The sequence below is a fragment of the Montipora foliosa genome, chromosome 9 (assembly GCF_036669935.1).
Source record: "Montipora foliosa isolate CH-2021 chromosome 9, ASM3666993v2, whole genome shotgun sequence".
NCBI lineage: Eukaryota > Metazoa > Cnidaria > Anthozoa > Scleractinia > Acroporidae > Montipora > Montipora foliosa.
The window spans coordinates 48,720,598-48,737,141 of record NC_090877.1 but is presented as its reverse complement, the minus strand read 5'-3'; the positions used below and the strand labels follow the sequence as shown (position 1 = coordinate 48,737,141).

The 16,544-nt window shown below is 40.7% G+C and overlaps 3 protein-coding genes and 1 non-coding gene across 7 annotated transcripts in view; 2 read left to right on the top strand and 2 right to left on the bottom strand.

Annotated features, from left to right (window-relative positions):
* The window catches only part of LOC137969411 (TBC1 domain family member 16-like), a 12,599-nt gene extending 11,786 nt beyond the window's left edge, over window positions 1-813 (top strand). The window contains exon 5 of the mRNA XM_068815630.1: window positions 1-813. This exon is cut by the window's left edge and continues 1,749 nt beyond it. The gene's annotated coding sequence lies outside the window, so the exon portion shown is untranslated.
* A 650-nt stretch (window positions 814-1,463) lies between these two features.
* Trnat-ggu (transfer RNA threonine (anticodon GGU)) lies at window positions 1,464-1,536 on the bottom strand. Its single transcript has one exon. It is a non-coding gene; the product is annotated as a tRNA-Thr (tRNA).
* A 2,148-nt stretch (window positions 1,537-3,684) lies between these two features.
* Window positions 3,685-7,509, top strand: LOC137972061 (uncharacterized). Its single transcript, XM_068818876.1, has 2 exons — window positions 3,685-4,250; window positions 6,228-7,509. Exons 1-2 carry the CDS (start codon window positions 3,782-3,784, stop codon window positions 7,085-7,087), a joined length of 1,329 nt encoding a protein of 442 aa, XP_068674977.1. The 5' UTR covers window positions 3,685-3,781; the 3' UTR covers window positions 7,088-7,509.
* Window positions 7,510-10,749: 3,240 nt separating this feature from the next.
* LOC137972060 (epsin-2-like) lies at window positions 10,750-16,476 on the bottom strand. 4 transcript variants are annotated; one of them, XR_011117024.1, is made up of 2 exons: window positions 13,230-16,475; window positions 10,750-10,828 (listed from the first exon to the last, which is right to left on the bottom strand). XR_011117024.1 is itself a non-coding variant. In XM_068818874.1 (2 exons), exon 1 carries the CDS (start codon window positions 16,364-16,366, stop codon window positions 14,777-14,779), a length of 1,590 nt encoding a protein of 529 aa, XP_068674975.1. In that variant the 5' UTR covers window positions 16,367-16,476; the 3' UTR covers window positions 10,750-13,387; window positions 14,764-14,776. The 4 variants fall into 4 exon arrangements, 3 of the variants coding, with proteins under 3 accessions (XP_068674975.1, XP_068674976.1, XP_068674974.1); XM_068818874.1 differs by having other exon boundaries at window positions 10,750-13,387; window positions 14,764-16,476; XM_068818875.1 differs by having other exon boundaries at window positions 14,764-16,476.
* Between the last annotated feature and the right edge of the window lie 68 nt (window positions 16,477-16,544).

Genomic DNA, 16,544 nt, shown 5'->3' with positions numbered 1-16,544 from the left:
AACGCTTAGAAGCGGCTTTGGTTTTATTTCAAATGTTCAACCGGTACATTCCGTTGTGATACAGCAACAGCAAGAGCCCATGAGTAGGAGCGAACAACAGCCTTTATATTCATGTCATGTCGCTTTCATAGACCGATTTATTTTTGGATTGAATTTCCCAAGAATGAGACTCCCACAGGATCCCGATGACCAGTCACAAGAAACTAACTTGACGTCATAGCGTCACCGAGCCGGAACTGCCTTAAAAGTTAATCTAAAAATAGATCGGTCTGTAAAAATGCCGTGACTTAAGCTTAATATGGGAGTTGCTCGCTCCTAGTCGTGGGCTCCTGGCAACAGTGAAATTGTGAGTAAATGGTACAGTAAAGTTGAACTGCCACAGTCTTTAGCAGAATGTTCGCAAAGGAATAACTACTTGTCTTTCGGTGGGAAGTCCTCAGATATGTCCAGAAATGCAAGTAACTAGATGCTGATTTCTCAAAACCCCGAGGACTTGGCGGACTCTTGAAGCTATTTTCGAATTTTCTACCTGCGATCCTTTTTTAATTTTTTTTTTTTTTTTTGCTTCTTTCAAGATAAGAACAAGCAAAGGAACTGTTGAGTTTTATGGCTTTAAAAGTCGTCTTTTTAAAGGTGCACAAGTATTTCTTGCACACGAAATAAACCCGAGAGTCTTGGGGCTTTCGAGAGACTTCAGCATCCATATTTTAGAGCCAACCCGAAACGGCTAATGATAATTGGGGATTAGACTCTCCCACCTGATTGGCTTATTCCCGTAGCACTATGGCGATACGCAATAAAGTCGTCAATGGAGATTTGATTGAATATTTAGTATCGAAGGACAGACCATAACAAAGCAATGAGATAAAAATCAAGTTGAAAATGAAGAGGAGGGTTGCATGAATTTGAAACGCGTTTGCGTTTAGCAGCAAGTGCAATGCAGCTGCTTTCATAAAACCATGAAAATTCTCATTTTAAGACACCTTTCTCTCTCTTTAGTGCTCCCTTGGTGGTTTAAAAAAAAAGGCAAACTTAAGTCTGACCTTTGCGGTGAACGTGGTTGGCGATTATAGGCGTCGTCATCCTCATCACCGTAGTCGTGATCAACATCAGTCAAGGTAATTTTTGGTCCACAACCATGGAAACATGGAAATGGCTGATCCTCGGTGTAAAACCCTGTGAAACTCACGGACGGCGTAACACACAAAGGTAAACAAAAGATCAAGTGAAGCTATTGACCGAATGCAAAAATTGCCGCACAAAAATTATTCTTTTGTCTTTGTGTTAATTAGCCTAACTAGCCTCGGTCACACGCGTAAAATTTAAAGAATTTGGGCTGTAAAACGAGGCTAGTCACGCTAATTAACGCAAAGACAAAAGAATAATTTGTTGGCAGCTATTTTTGCATTCGGTCAATGATCCTCGCAGTTATGAACGCAATTGAAAGAAGCCTGAAAAATTCAGGACTTCAACGGGGTTTGAACCCGTGACCTCGCGATACCAGTGCGACGCTCTAACCAACTGAGCTATGAAGCCACTGACGATGGGAGCTAGTCATTTGTGGGTTCCAATGTTCCCGTGAGGAATGAATCGACGATGAAATGACATGAAATGAATCATACATGAACTGCGTATATGAAATCAAGTGAAGCTATGATCCTCGCAGTTATGAACGCAATTTTTGCAATTGCGTAAAGAAGCCTGAACAATTCATATATGATCCATTTCATATATCATTTCATCGTCGATTCATTCCTCACGGGAACATTGGAACCCACAAATGACCAGCTACCAACGTCAGAGGCTTCATAGCTCAGTTGGTTAGAGCGTCGCATCGGTATCGCGAGGTCACGGGTTCAAACCCCGTTGAAGTCCTGAATTTTTCAGGCTTCTTTACGCAATTGCAAAAATTGCGTTCATAACTGCGAGGATCATAGCCTCACTTGATTTCATATCCGCAGTCCATATATGATCCATTTCATATATCATTTCATCGTCGAAAAAAAGCCTGAGCAAACAAATATCAAACAATAGAGTTTTCACTCACGTGACCAGCAGCTGTATTGTATTACTGAAACAAAAGAATGATGAAGATAAAGTTCAATTCCCGTAAGATTAGTTTGGTAAACCATCATGGCCGCCATTTCTTTGTTTTGGAACACCAACATGGCCGCCGTGACGTCATGTGAAAACGCTCTATAACTTAACCCTACCACGTGCTAATAAAACCAGGGGCCCGTTTCTCGAAAGTCCCGAAAACGTTTCGGGTCCGAAAAGCCATTTGAGAAACCGCCAACCGCTTATTTTGGAAGGCCGATCTCTTAACATGTTTTCAAGGTAACAAAAAGCAAACTGACTGTGAAGTTTGACGGCTTAAATACTCTCCGTTCTTGGAATTGTGACACCCTAAAATGGCCCGTAAAGTTTCGGGACTTTTGAGAAACGGGCCCCAGAGCTCTCAAGTCTCACGCATTGAGCGTGAGTCTTGTGCATTTCGATGCAATCTCACGCTCTCCCCCCGACACGTGCATTTCTCACCCATTGGCACTTTTCTCGAAGGTAACTCTACCTTGTAAGCTTTCAGAAATGCTCATGACTTCCGATTTCGCACCTTCACTGGCACTTAACTTCGGCCAATGTTCAATCTGTTCGTGTGCGACCAATTTTCTTGTTTCTTCAGGACTTTCACCCGTTAATAGATGATTTATGGGCCGATATGTTAGCTCAGGCTGACCATAACATTAAACATGGGCTTTCTTAGCAAGCAGCATGAACGAAACAAAGTGGCGGAGTCGACGGTGCATTTCCAGCGATCTCAGTGAGAAGTGCAAATTTCAAAATATTTCCGGCGGAGCATGCCCCCGGACCCCCTATATAGAATTGTTTAGCCCCTCCGGCACAAAAAACACAGTGCCCAAAGCTCTCACGCTTTGGAAACTTTAAGACTTGAGAGCTTTGTAAAACGAAGAAAAAGTTTCACAGGTTTTTACACCGAGGTAAACCCATGGAAACAATCAGCCGACCACCACAAAACAGTGAGAAAATCCTAGGCTCTGATAGGCGATTATCTTATTTTGATTGTCTATTTGTTTTTTTTTTTTTTACTTTTCGTTTAACGAATTAAAATTCAGAAACCAAAGAAATGCTGTGTTTTGTTTTTTATTTCTTAAACTGGAGGACGTGTTGACTTTTGTTTTAAATTTCATAAAGACGAAGACAATTTTTTTCCGGCGATTTCAGTGCAATTCATTAGCGAAAAATTGCCTCTTAATTGAACCAAACCCCGAAACTCAATTTTTTTGCCGCAACTGTTGCCAGAGGTAGCCGTCGGTTCTATTCTATTCGACGCCCCTCTCAACGACGAAATTTCTTGCAACTGGAGCACGGTTGTCGTCATCACCTATCGCGTCATCGTATAAACCTATTCATAGATAATTGTTAAGCTTTCACTTAATGTAGGCCATATTTCACAGTTAATAGGGCTCCAACAACGATGTAGACTGCAGAATTTCCGTACCGAATGGCACCGTCCACTGATCCGCCAACCGTCCCGCAAAACCTCTTCAGTTACGTTTTTGTAATACCCTGTTCACTTTTGCTCTTCAGGGATAATCACTATGCCATTTTTAATGCTAATGAGCTGGCAGGGATGTCATTACATTATTTCGATATCGTTTGAAAAGACATAATTTGCATACGAGAAAGCAGACGTTCGTCGGCAAATGATCAGTCAGTGAGAGTTGTAAGAAACTAGACATCTCTTTAACTCCAGCTTCCAGTGATGGAGACAATTGAAAACGTAGATGACAAGAATTCACCTCCCAAAGAGAAAGCTAAAAACACCGTATGTTTCTTTTTTCTTGGAGTTCTGTTGTTCATCTTTGATGAAATGTGCCTAACGGCGGCCGAAGATATCATCTCGGGCAGCAGAATCGCTACAACTAGTGTGATAATCGCCATTGCTCTGCCTGTACTCGCTGTCAAGACATTCGCTCCGTGGTTTCTACAAATGTGTAGCTATTTGTGCAAGACTTGTATCGTGGTGTGTTTACTTCTTACTGGACTAGTTGTTGTCGTATGGGTCGAGGACGTTCAATGGCGACTGTTTGGGGTAAGTGTTGTTGAGTCTGGTACAAGCGTTGGAGAAATAACTTTCCTTGCCTTAACAGCTTCTTATCAAGATACTACTGTAAGTGCGTTTGTGGCCGGAATTGGCGCTGCTTCGCTTCTGGGACCACTGTACTACACAGGTGAGTTCATACCCAATTTAATCGTGTCCCATTACTCTAATTATCCGGCTTTACGTACATTTACTCACGATTGTTCCATTTTGAACCTTTTTCTTTTCCACCAGTCACTTTATCTCGTCACAAATGACCCCTCCCCAATAAGCTTCAACAAAGAAATAATGAAAAACTAAAATCATGATATTTAATTAAAACGCAGACTGAATTGAGGTCCTTTCTTCGCCACGTCGTTTCAGTCTATCCAAAGTTTCCTTCATTGACTTTATTCAACGACGTATAGGACGGAGACACCAATAACAATGGAAAAATGTACGGCTTCTGGTGGACGAACAAAAAAAGCTAACGAGAGATCTTTGTTTTCGTCCACCAGCAGACACTTCGCCACTCGCATCCGAGAACATCTCTCCTCTGACAAACATTCCCACATCTTAAAACACCTGAGAGGTTCTGAAAATTGTCGCTCCCTTTGTTCAGATTGTTTCGAAATTCTCGACTCTACTCAGTTCCACAAGATTCCAATTGAAAATCAAGGAAGCCATGCACATCCTTTCAGGAAGCAGCCGTCTTTAAATTCCCAGGTCAAACATCTTAATTAGCTTTAATTTATCCCTAATTAGTCTTCTTTCTTAGCTTAAATAGTTTAACTCTTTCTTATTTAGGTTCGCGCCTTTATCCTTAATTATTCTCGTTAATATCTCAGTTTGTTGTACTATTTATTGCATAGTTTCCTTTTATTTCTCGCTGTACAACTGACGATGGATGATGTCTCATCCGAAACAAGTATTGTCTTCATTAAAAAATGAACGCCAAGACCATCGCGTGGTTCATCAAAGCAATATCCTTCTTCGTGCTGCTACGAAGCCTTGCTATTATTATTTCGTTTCTCCTAAACTTTCAGTAGTTCAAATTTTACAAAGAATATGCGGAATTTACAATTCAAAGCGATACTCTTGACCATAGTTAATAGAGGGGAACGGTTATGAAACCCGACAAATTTATTTGTTGTAGGTTCAGTTTTGTTCTCTTTTTTGGCCTTGACCGTGCACAAAACACAATAGTTATTTACTCCGTACAGAGGAACTAACCAATAGAAACGTGTTGGTTGCGTAATTCATGCATAGTGTATGAGCGCAAAACAAAAGATTGTGCACGGTCGTGTACTTTCCATTCTAAATCTTGGAATCTTCGTTTGCTCCTCTGATGTTTTCCGAGCTTCCAAACCATTCCCCTCAATCAATTATGTTTTGGCTTAAGATGGACAGTGTCTATAATGTGTGGAAAGTCAGTTCAATGAATAGACTCGAAATAGACTGCTTTCACGATCTCGCGGTTCTGTGAGATTACCCATTTCTGGCATTGCCTAATTAGATTGTTTTTGTCCTTTGTACCTGTTTTATCCAAGTCAATTACAAGCTGTTTATTATAACCTGCTGGGAAATCAAATACAATGTTCATTTGAGTAACACCAAATCTAGGGTATTATTATTATTATTATTATTATTATTATTGTTGTTGTTGTTGTTGTTGTTGTTATTGTTGTTGTTTTTGTTGTTGTTGTGTTAAAGATGTTTCACATAAGGTGTCATAGTTGTAGAAGTGAAAAGCTTAGTGAAGCTTCTGTTGTACTTAAACTTGACATGAGTGTACATGTATAATGAACCCAAATTGAACATGACCGTGCGCATACTTGCACGAATGCAAAGAGTTCCAGACCGGGTCTGGATAATCTCATCGGGGTCGTCACATAGTGTGTGCAAAGGAAGCAAATGTTTTTTCCGCATCCAGTGAGATCAATCAGAATTACTCACCAGCTGAGGGCAAAAACCATAAAGACACAAGAAACCATCGAAGGGACCGACTTGAGAACTAGGCGACTCGGAATTTCTTGACGTTGGCCGTTGTATAATCGGGCCTGATACCAAATTCACTCTTGAGTAGGAGTTTATACCTTGATTCAAATTAATTTAATTTGCGTTGTAGGACTGACAACTTGGCTGTGCGTGGCCCCAAAAATAACAATCATGACCACCTTTGCCTGGCCATTCCTGGTATTTATCCTGTATTGGATCTTGGACAAGAAAGACAACAACGTAGCCAGTGCAAAGAGTGAAGAACATAAAGATGTATCATATACCAGATTGACGAGTTCAGCCGACTGCGATGATTCGAAACTCACGGCCATCCAACAGGACGCCTTAACCTTGAGAGAAAAGTTATTGGTAGCCAAGCAAATTTCGCCCTACATCTTGTTTCTGTTTCTAACATACTTTGCGGAGTATCTGTCCAATCAAGGGATCATTACTACCCTCGCGTTCTCCAACTCGTCCTTTAGCCCTCGGGATCATTACCAATATTACATTGTTTGCTATCACTTGGGCAAGTTTCTTGGTAGGTCCTATATTTTTGTCCTCTCTTGTACCTGTTCCAACGTGGTCCCTCATTTGCGAATCCGAAGAACCTGGATCTTAGCCTTGGTGGAGATCGCGCACATGTTTTTCTTTCTCGCTGCTTCGTGGTTTCGTTTTGTTCCACACGTTTCCATCATTTTAACTCTCTGTTTTACTGAAGGGCTTGTGGCCGGTTCAATGTACGTTAACTCTGCTTATGCAGTTTCTGATGAAGTGAGCGATCAAAGGAAAAAAGAATTTGCTCTAGGTTTACTGACTTTCGGTGATGGATTGGGCAAACTGAGTGCGGGATTTCTGGGTCTTCTTGTCGAACCACAACTAAGGAGTCACTGCGTGAACGAGCTCCAGTTAGGTGAAAATTGTATCACTAGACATCACAAAGCATCCGGTTGGACAAAAAATGAGCGCTGCATAAGCGATGAAACAAATTAATCCAGCGGCTTAATTAAATGTATGGGCCAGAGCGTCTCAGAACGTTAACATGATTGGCGAGAAGCTGCCTTGAAGTGTACTAAATTGTAAAGCATAAGTGCAGCACGATTTGTGTGGCATAAAACTGCTGCTTGAACGACGAAAGGTCCAATATGAAATCTTAAATGGGCAATATAGCTATCCTCTGCTCACTCTGCGGAAGACTAGAGGTGCAACGATAAAGTTCCTAAATGGAGAAGTGTTTACGTGGAAAAATTAAGTTAAAGATTTAAAATGTGATTGTAAATACAGCGGTGATACAGTCCCTTGCAATTGGGGAGGGGAAGTTAAGGCCCGGGCCTCTAGACCAGTCGTGTAGCAGCTCTGGCAACCTGCTATTGTTTGGTACCGTAAGCAGCTTCTATAGTCATTTGTGTGGTCTTGTTTTTGGCTAGGGTAGCGAGCCAATCACATTATACGTTACGAGAGCTGCTACAGCACTGTGGACATCAACCCGAAAGGTGGGTCCAAAGCGTGGACTCCAAGTGGATCTTTGGAAGAGCATTTATGATAAATAAAACATTTGCTAGTGGTTGTTTATAAGTTCGTTGGTTTTATTCGGTTTGAACGGAATTAGTATTGGCAAAGAAAGTGACTGTAGTGTACGTGAAAACATTCCGGCGAGGCTTCGACATTGTGGAAGTGATCAGCTGACAGATTAAATTTGACCTTTGTCCAGGAAGAGCGGCTTGTGTGCGAATTGGTGGCCCCCAAAAACATGACACCAGGAGCTCCTGACGACAACTCCCTAAACTGCCGGGGTAATGTGAAAAGACGTGTTAAGAGTAGCTTTATTTCCTGAAGTAAGAGGACGAATATTCAAAAGAATTTCAAACCAACATCAAATGAGCGCTCATCCTTGACGACTTCCTTTCTGCGAGCATTAACCGATTCTTTGGTTAACCAGATGTCTTCTTTTTTCCTTTAAAGTTTGTTTGGTGTAGTCCTCGACTGCGTTGTGAATTGCCCCTTGCAATATGGGATTCCTTCTTTCCTTATTATGTTTTTATTGGTCCTGAAAAAAACCCCGTTATAAAGGAGCAGTCAATTAAGAACATAATGCAGTTTTTAAATTTCAGAAAAATGCGCTTTTTGAAGTCATGCATCGGGAGACCCGAAAAGCGATCGATTGGGCTGCACAAGTTTCCATCATTTAGACGATAGGCGCCTGGAGACTAAAAATTGGACCAGACCATAGTTCACATAGATGGACTGGTTACTGACGAAACTCTCGAGACCAGTGACATCGAGTTTCATGTTAACTTGACCGTGACCATGCACAATCTTTCGCCCTCAGTTCACAACTGACTTTGGAATAAATTAATCGACACTTTGATTGGCTGTCTTTTAGAAAAAGGGTGTGGCTTGTGCGTGATCTGTGGCCCGTTTCTCAAAGTCCCCAACGTTTTCGGGCCTATTTTGGGTTCCACAATTCCCTTTATATCTTCGCAACGCCGAGGTCCCAAGCCATCAAACTTCGCAATCCTCTCAGTTTTTCTTGCATTAAAAACATGTTAAAGGATCAGCTTTTAAAAATAAGCAGATATCAGTTTGACGACTGGCTTTTCGGGCCCGAAAAGTTCTCGGGACTTTCGAGAAACAGGCCCCAGGGCCGAAAACGTGAACAGTTTCATTACCATCTCCGACCATCTCCATATATCGATTATGACCAGACCAAGGCAACCGCGGAATAATTTCAGCATGAGCTGAATGGGATTCAGCCCAGGGGTTCGTTTCTTCAAAGTCCCGAAACTTTTCGGGTGTCGCAATAGGCCATTTTCGAAATATCAAATGTTCAGCTTCATAGTGAAGCAGCGAGGACAAACACAATAGAAACACGTTGGAATGAATGTGAAAATTTTTTGCAAATCATCCACTTTCCTTTATCTTTGTCCTCACTAACTATCAAGCTGAATTTTAATATAACGAAAAAGACTTCTTCTCTCTTATCTTAAGAAGGCCGAGGTTTTAAGTAAAAAAAATTACAATTTTGCATAAGTTTCAGTTATCAGGGGTGCTTCAGGTTACCATTTGATGAAAAATTTCTGTTGGGTGGCAATAGGTGGTTTTCACGCAACGTCATCGCCGCCATGTTGGTGGACGAAAACAAAAGATGTCTCATAAGCTCCTTTTCTTCGTCCACCATCAATTGTACATTGCAGCATTATTATCTGTCCCTGGATGAGATTGGCTGCAAACCACCTATTGCATAATGGAAAGCGATTTTCCAAGTTTTCCGACAACCCGGGAAAAATTTCGCCGAAAACGGCTTGGAAACGCAAGAATCGTTAAAATGGAAGAGGGGCTGCTCCACTTGACATTTAACCGAAATTTCCGGGATTCTTGGCTAAATGGAAAGCATCCCGGGAGGACTTTCGAGAAACGGGTCCCACGTCTTCTGTTTTCTTAGAATCGAGAGTGTAGGGGACGGACCATTATTTTTTTGGAATATTGGCTATCCAATAGATAGAATTATCCACCTTTTGAACAGTATATATATATATCTTTATTAAAAACTGGATCATTGGATAATGCAATTCGAGAGTTTTTATTGGCTAAGCCATCATGGGTTATGAGCCATTATACCATGATCTACAAAAACGGCAAGCATATGCGTGATTTTTTGGGCCTTTTTATTTTTATTGTAGTCTAGTTTTCTATATTTTGGGGGCGTTTTCAATAAAACAATTATTCCACTCGCGCTTGTTGGATACGAGATGATTATAGCCAACGAGGCGCGTAGCGCCTCGTTGGCTATCTATCATCCCATATCCAACGCGCGCTAATGGAATAATAATATTATTATTGTTAATTAATATATACTAAAACAGTGGACAGCGTTGAACGCGCGCGCTGATAGGCTACTCAAACTCCGGATATCCTTTGCCATTCACCTCCAAGCAATTTGAGCGAAATTTGGGCCCGAAAATGTTATGATCTTTGCAGGTATAAACGAGTTAAAATCATGTTTTTGTGCTATATTATCTCACTGTTTGAGTATACACTAAAACAACTATTCACCTCAGTGTTCGTGGCTAGTGATGGATATTTACCTCGCCGCTTCGCGGCCCGGTAAGCGACTAGACACCTCCACTTGGGTGAATAGTTGTTAAATACACTAGCACTGTTTGTAGTGTGATAAAATAAGGTTGAGAAGAGGTACAAATTTTAAACTCACAACTGCATCAACTGCACCGAAATGCAAAGAAACATCGACTGCACCTAAATGCAAAGAAAAAAATACTGGTACATAATAATAAAAGACTCCAACTAATAATTCCAGAAGTTTAAAAACCTGGAAACAAATTCATTTTTCATTGTAACATGATAGACAACGATCAATCTCACAGTCTAAACATTACGGACTCTTAACTTACTTTTCATAAGATGGTTTGGTATTAATTCTGTCATAATAGTACAACTCTGTATGTAATCAGAAATGTAAAACCAACACCAAAGTGATATGTCGTTGTCCCCCAAATTTACCACTATTTTTAAACACCACTTTCTTTTTCCTGCAAATCTGATTGTCATGTTTGGAATACAATTCCATGAAAGGGAGGCTATTTCAATCATGAAATTATGGAAACAGACATGATAAACATAGCAAGGTGGACACCATACAGCACTAACGACAGACTTTAATTTCCAGTTGTGCCACATTTAATGAGCTGGTATCCCACACCTCACATGACATTGCTGCTGATACAAACAAAAGAAAAGAACAGCCATTAAGAACGTCTTTGAAAATTCTAGGTGAAATAGCGTAAAGGTCATTAAACGTGATTATCAACCACAAATCACAGATGCCCTCTTTCACACTTTGTTCCTGAGAAAAGGAGGCAGTGTTCTTTTGTAAATTCTCATACAACTGCAGGTTTGCTTGATTAAAATTGATTAGAATTCTTGGACAAGGAAATGAGATTATGCTCCAAAGGTTAATTGCATTCTACAGTATGACATCTTCAACAACAAACCACTTGTCTTTAGAACAAGACAACGTCATATCTATTAAAGAAAGAAGGGTAATCTGTTGCCAAGCCAAGGTGCAAAACAAATTTCAACCTTACAGCAATGCAATTTTGATAATCTTAGAACCCAAGAAACAGTCCATACACTGCCATATGTCTCCAATATATTGAATACAAAAGATTAATAAACAAATTTGACTATAACTTTCCTATGTTACAAGCATTTATTTGTAATTTTGAAGTGTATTTACAGCACCATCATTAAATTTTGTGCCCCATATTTCCCACACCATTGAAGGCCTTTCCTGCAACAAAAAAAGAAAACCCTCATCTTGACAACATTGCTGAAACAGTTGCTCCACAGCTCAAAATAAAACTCTCAGTTTTTTGAATTACAAATTTCTCCTCTAAGTCCAGCCAATTAGCCTACTGCTAAAAAAACTATGGTTGACTGAAGAGTATCAAAGGTTACAAAATCCTTAAACCTATGTTGGTTTTAGTTGAATCTCAAGCACTGAAGTCTCCTCTTTTGGCTGATTAGCAACATTCAAAGTCCAAACTTTCTCATGTTAATTAAAATCTACTTTCGAACAAAGTCCTTCTTTGATTTCAGCAAAAAATGTCAGTGGTTAACTCTTGCCACACGAATCAATACAAAGTAAATGTAGCCTAGATTTGTTAAAGTAACAGCCACTCTGTAACTACTTGCTGAAAGTAATAGCACTTCACTTTTCTACTAAATGCAGGGGCAAAAGATGGCCCCAACTAAAAACAAAAAATCACTGCCAAAAGTAGCAGCCTTTAAAAATAACAGCTTAACAATAGTAATAATGTCTCAGGAGGTATTGGTTAATGCACCTACATTAAATTTTGAGTACTTTCAAGATTAAAATTTACTGGTAAGCACATGTATACCATAACTTTTCTAAGTTACAGAGGAAATCACTAAGTCTTGTTACATTTCTTGGGCCATCCACTGTTACAGTATTGCAGTTTGTGGAATTCAATATTATTATTTTTAAAATTGCATTTGATAAGTTCAATGAATGAAACCATAGACTGCTCTCAGTCCCTTCTGAGTTAGTCCAACTGCCCACTTCGGTAACACAAATGAGCCAAGGGGGGAATGGTGATTAAGCAAAATGTAGGGACTGCACGATCTTCTGTAACCGATGCGTTCAAAATCTCCCATTGCACCAACAACGGGAAATTCAGATTGGTCCGTTGACAATGAACCACTGTCAGATTTTTTTGACAAGTTAATTACTTGTCAGATTGTGATGCCAATCTGTCTTCAATCACAGGAAAAGATAAGCAAGATATGGCTTTAATGATAGATTTCGATCATTTATCCCTTCAAATGGTTAACATTGAACCCAAACAAGAGCAGGAACTTGCGGCCAAAGCTCTCCTTTCGGGCAAGTATGCTATGGCTGTGCTACCAACCAGACCAGATTTACTTGAATGATTATATTGCCTTCACAAAGAAGGGGAATTTGTTAAAGGACATGGCTCTAAACAAGGATTGACTCCTCTGTTCTCAATCAACCATGGACGCAACCAAGCTCTGTGATTATTTGTGCGATAAAAAAAGCCTTTCACAGCAAAGTGTCCATAATATGTCATAAAATGTTATCTGTCATTCTTTTTTAATCCCCAGAGCCTTTTTCTTGCGTTTGAAAAATCTTTTTGGGCTTCCGTCACTGTGTTTCTGTTTGTTGATCACCATTCTGGACGATTAATCAGTTGTGTTTGAATGAGTTCGAACAAAAGCAGTGTGTGAAGCGACCCCTTCTATAGTACATTTTCGTGTGTAATGGTTGTAGACGAATGCCACACCGTCCAAACTTTCCAAAACACTCCAACATTTAATTTAACATTTTATTCTGCAAATCTGGCAAAAATCTGAGGCCTCTCTTGGCTTAGGTTTTCCACCTCTCTTTTTACCGGCTTTCCTTGGAGTGTCGCTTGTTAAATTCACAGTAAATACAGTAGTTTTTTTCTGCAGTTTCCTTTCCGAATAGTTGATTGAATTCGACATGCACATAAATATTCCCATGCTGTTACTGTTAGTTATTTTGAGAGTTTATTTACATTAGCAATAAAAAAGGCAGAACCATCTGTCATATCACCTTCACTAATCAGATTAGCAGATTTTGGTGATCCTGAACGAGTTGGTTACAGAAGATTGCGCAGTTCCTACATGTCGCTTTATCACCATTCTCCCCTCGGCTCGCTTGTGTGACAAAAGCAGGTGGTTTCGACTAACTCAGACGGGACTGCGAGCAGTCTAAAATTAAGTGACAGGAGAAATTAAACAATAATAATTACTATAACATATATTGAGATACTGTATAATGCCAACATTTCTTTTGCAATATGGGATAAACATTTCAGGCTTTTTTTGCTACAACTCGAGCATGTTAAAGCATGACACTTGGCCTAATTCAGGGGTCACACTCTTTTACGCACTTCAAATTCCATGACTTTTTCCATGACCTTCTCTAGCTTTCGTGACCTTAAGTCTAGCTGTCACATAAGAAAATTTTCAAAACTATCCTTTTTTTTTTGGGATATTACTCAGACCAAATTTGAATAAATTTACAACCAGGCAGGCCAATATATCCAGAGGCACATGACCTTGAAGCCTGTAACTTGCAACTCTTTTCCTTGAAACAAACCTGGGGGTTTTAGGACACCTATTTTATACCCAAATATGGACAAAAATAAGGTAGAAGGTGCACGTGCGGGAAAATGCAAGAGCCACGTTACATCCAAATAAGGAAATTCTTAAACTAAAAAATATCCCACCTCTGAACCAGAGTTAAATGCTTTCAGGTCATGAGCTTCTCGTATACCTCAATGACCATAATGTTTTAGGTCACATAATTCTGGTCACGTGACCAGCCGGAAGTGCTTTCTTTTTGCGATAGGAAACTAAAAATGGGCCGCTCAGATGACATATTACAGTAAACAGTAAACATCAAATAAATTACTTCTGATATTGCTTTGTCATCCTCTACAAGAATCTGTACAGAATGGTTGACTGCAATGCCGGTTGAAAATTTATTGTAGGAAACAAGTTATGTGACTTCCTTTTTCCTTTAATATTGCCTTAATTAAATATGATTTTCATCTGTTCAGGACATGGGTATAATCTCTTTTGGAGGGTCAATGATAACACATCCAGTAGTTCACTACTCAGTGATATTCATCATCATTGGTCTGCTTGAGAATCCAGGTTTCTAGATGTCGTGATGACATGAAACATGTAACTAAGTCAACAATGCATTAAAAATGTTAAGGCTGCTGAATGGCTTTCGTAAGAATGCATTGGTTCTTTTCTAGTGCTTCAGCTGCGATACATTTGATAGAAACAGTTTTTAACTATGCAGGTGGAGGAGGGGGATGGAGGGAGGGGGGGGGGGGGCTTGCAATTCATCTGAGTCATGCCATAACATGCTTGAGAAGTGAAGGGTGTCACAAGTGCCACAAAAATTTTCTACAGTTGGAACAGTAATGGCTATGTAAGAGACGAATTCTACAGATATATATGCAAGATGAGATGCTTTTAACCCATTGCAAGTACCCGTAATTGCTGGAGCCACTAGTTATCACAAAAGTTGAAATGAAGCAAACTCATCGAATTTTGTAGCCTACTACTACCTGCCTTTACTGTTCATAAGAAAGGATTGCTCTGAACTGTTTGCTGGGGTCTTGGACCAGAATCAGGGATGAGAGGTGCAGGCAGCAAGATATCTCCACCCATACTTGGTACAGTGTTCAGGGGTGGGTTTGTTGGTGGCTCTCGTAGCTGGTTCAATGTTGGTGCTTGTGGTTTTTCTTGCATAAATGGATTTTTGGATTTAGGTTCTGGTTGGCTGGACAAGAAAGGATTCTTCACAGGCTCAGGTTTCTGGACAAGTGAATCGAGGTTGACAAGATTTGAAAAGTTGTTATTCAAAATCTCAGGTTTTGTGTCTTGTGGATTTTGGATATTGAATGGTGCCGAAGTAGGAAGTTGGGTTGTTAATCCACTTGCCAACCCAGTTTGGTTTAATGTGTCGAAACTCTGACTTTGAGGTGCTCCCCACGGGCCTTGGGGCTGTGGAACAGTTGCAGAAGGGAATGCAATTCCTCCACTCCATGGGTCACTGGATGCAGGTGCAATAGGAGGGGTAGGTTGTACAGGTGGTTCACCCCATGGGTCTGTGGTGGACATTGCTCCAACAACTACATTACCATTGGGGGCAGCAAACAAATTTGGCACTGTGCTAACAGGCATTTGAGGGGGTGACTGTGAAGGTACCCAGGGATTGGAAGTGGTGATAGTACTAGAGCTAACAGTATTCCCCCAAGGATCAGGTTGTGGAACAGGCATTGCAGGAGGAGGGGCTACTGCTGCTGATCCAGAGCTCCAGGGATCAAAAGTATCCTGCGCTGGAGGTGGTGGAGCTCCTCCACTGGCCATGTCCAATAGAGCTGGCTCTGGCGGGGTTACCTCATGCTTACTTTGACTGATGGCCAACTGTAAGCGCTGATCATCTCTTTCTGTCTGTTTGACCTTTTCATCTGCCTCTTGTTTGCTTAGTGCCAGGGCAAGCTGCAATTGCAATTCCTCCTCATTTGCATTGGACGGTCGGCAGTTCTCCATTTCATTACCAACGACTTTCCTTTCAGGCTCCCAAGAACGGCTTGTCGGTGCTGAACTCGACGATGCAGTCGTGCTGTCAAAACGTATGTCTGAAGTGCTGCTTGTATCTCGCAAGTTACCCGATTTCAGAGAATCGCTTCCGATCCCAGAACTAGCTTGTGCAAATCTCTCTTTCGCCTTCAAGGCACGAGCTCTTTCGTTCTTCAGTCGATCTTCGTCTTTTAACAACGCTACAAGTTGTTTCGCTTTCTCTCGCACGTTCATGCCTTGATCTTTACCGTCCTTATCAATAAACTGAAAATCCTTCAAAGTTTGAATAGCGTACAAGTTTTCCCGACACTGTTGAGCGACCCGTTCCGAGCCAGTCTTTATGATGTAATCCAAAACAACAAGTGATTTGTAAACGTGCCTCCAATTTTTTCCATGGTCATTAAGTCTTTTCCAAATCATCCCCATAATTTCCGAAAAGGCAACCACGTTGTAAGTAGCATCAGCGATCTCAGTCATGACAGAACTTGATGGTCCCCAAGGATCGTTCGACGTTGCTTCGCGAACTTTTACTTCAGCATTAGAATAGTTGTTCACCACGTTCTTTAGCTGACGCCTTACAGACATGTTGAAATCTTAACGTTGTAAATCTGGAATCCGGGAATACTTACAATTATTAAACTGAATTTCGAATAATCTTCCAAAATGGCGTATGCTTCCAACGCCTCGCTCTGTCGAACATAAGAGTCGCCCCCCGCGAAGTACAACGAGTGTGCGCATTGCACATTTGATGAGGATTTTGGGA

Excerpts from the sequence above, each read along its gene's own strand:
- LOC137972061 (XM_068818876.1), top strand. The coding sequence starts at position 3,782 with ATGGAGACAATTGAAAACGTAGATGACAAGAATTCACCTCCCAAAGAG. Across the intron at positions 4,251-6,227 it reads GGGACCACTGTACTACACAG|GACTGACAACTTGGCTGTGC; the intron begins GTGAGTTCATAC and ends TTTGCGTTGTAG.
- LOC137972060 (XM_068818874.1), bottom strand. The coding sequence starts at position 16,366 with ATGTCTGTAAGGCGTCAGCTAAAGAACGTGGTGAACAACTATTCTAAT.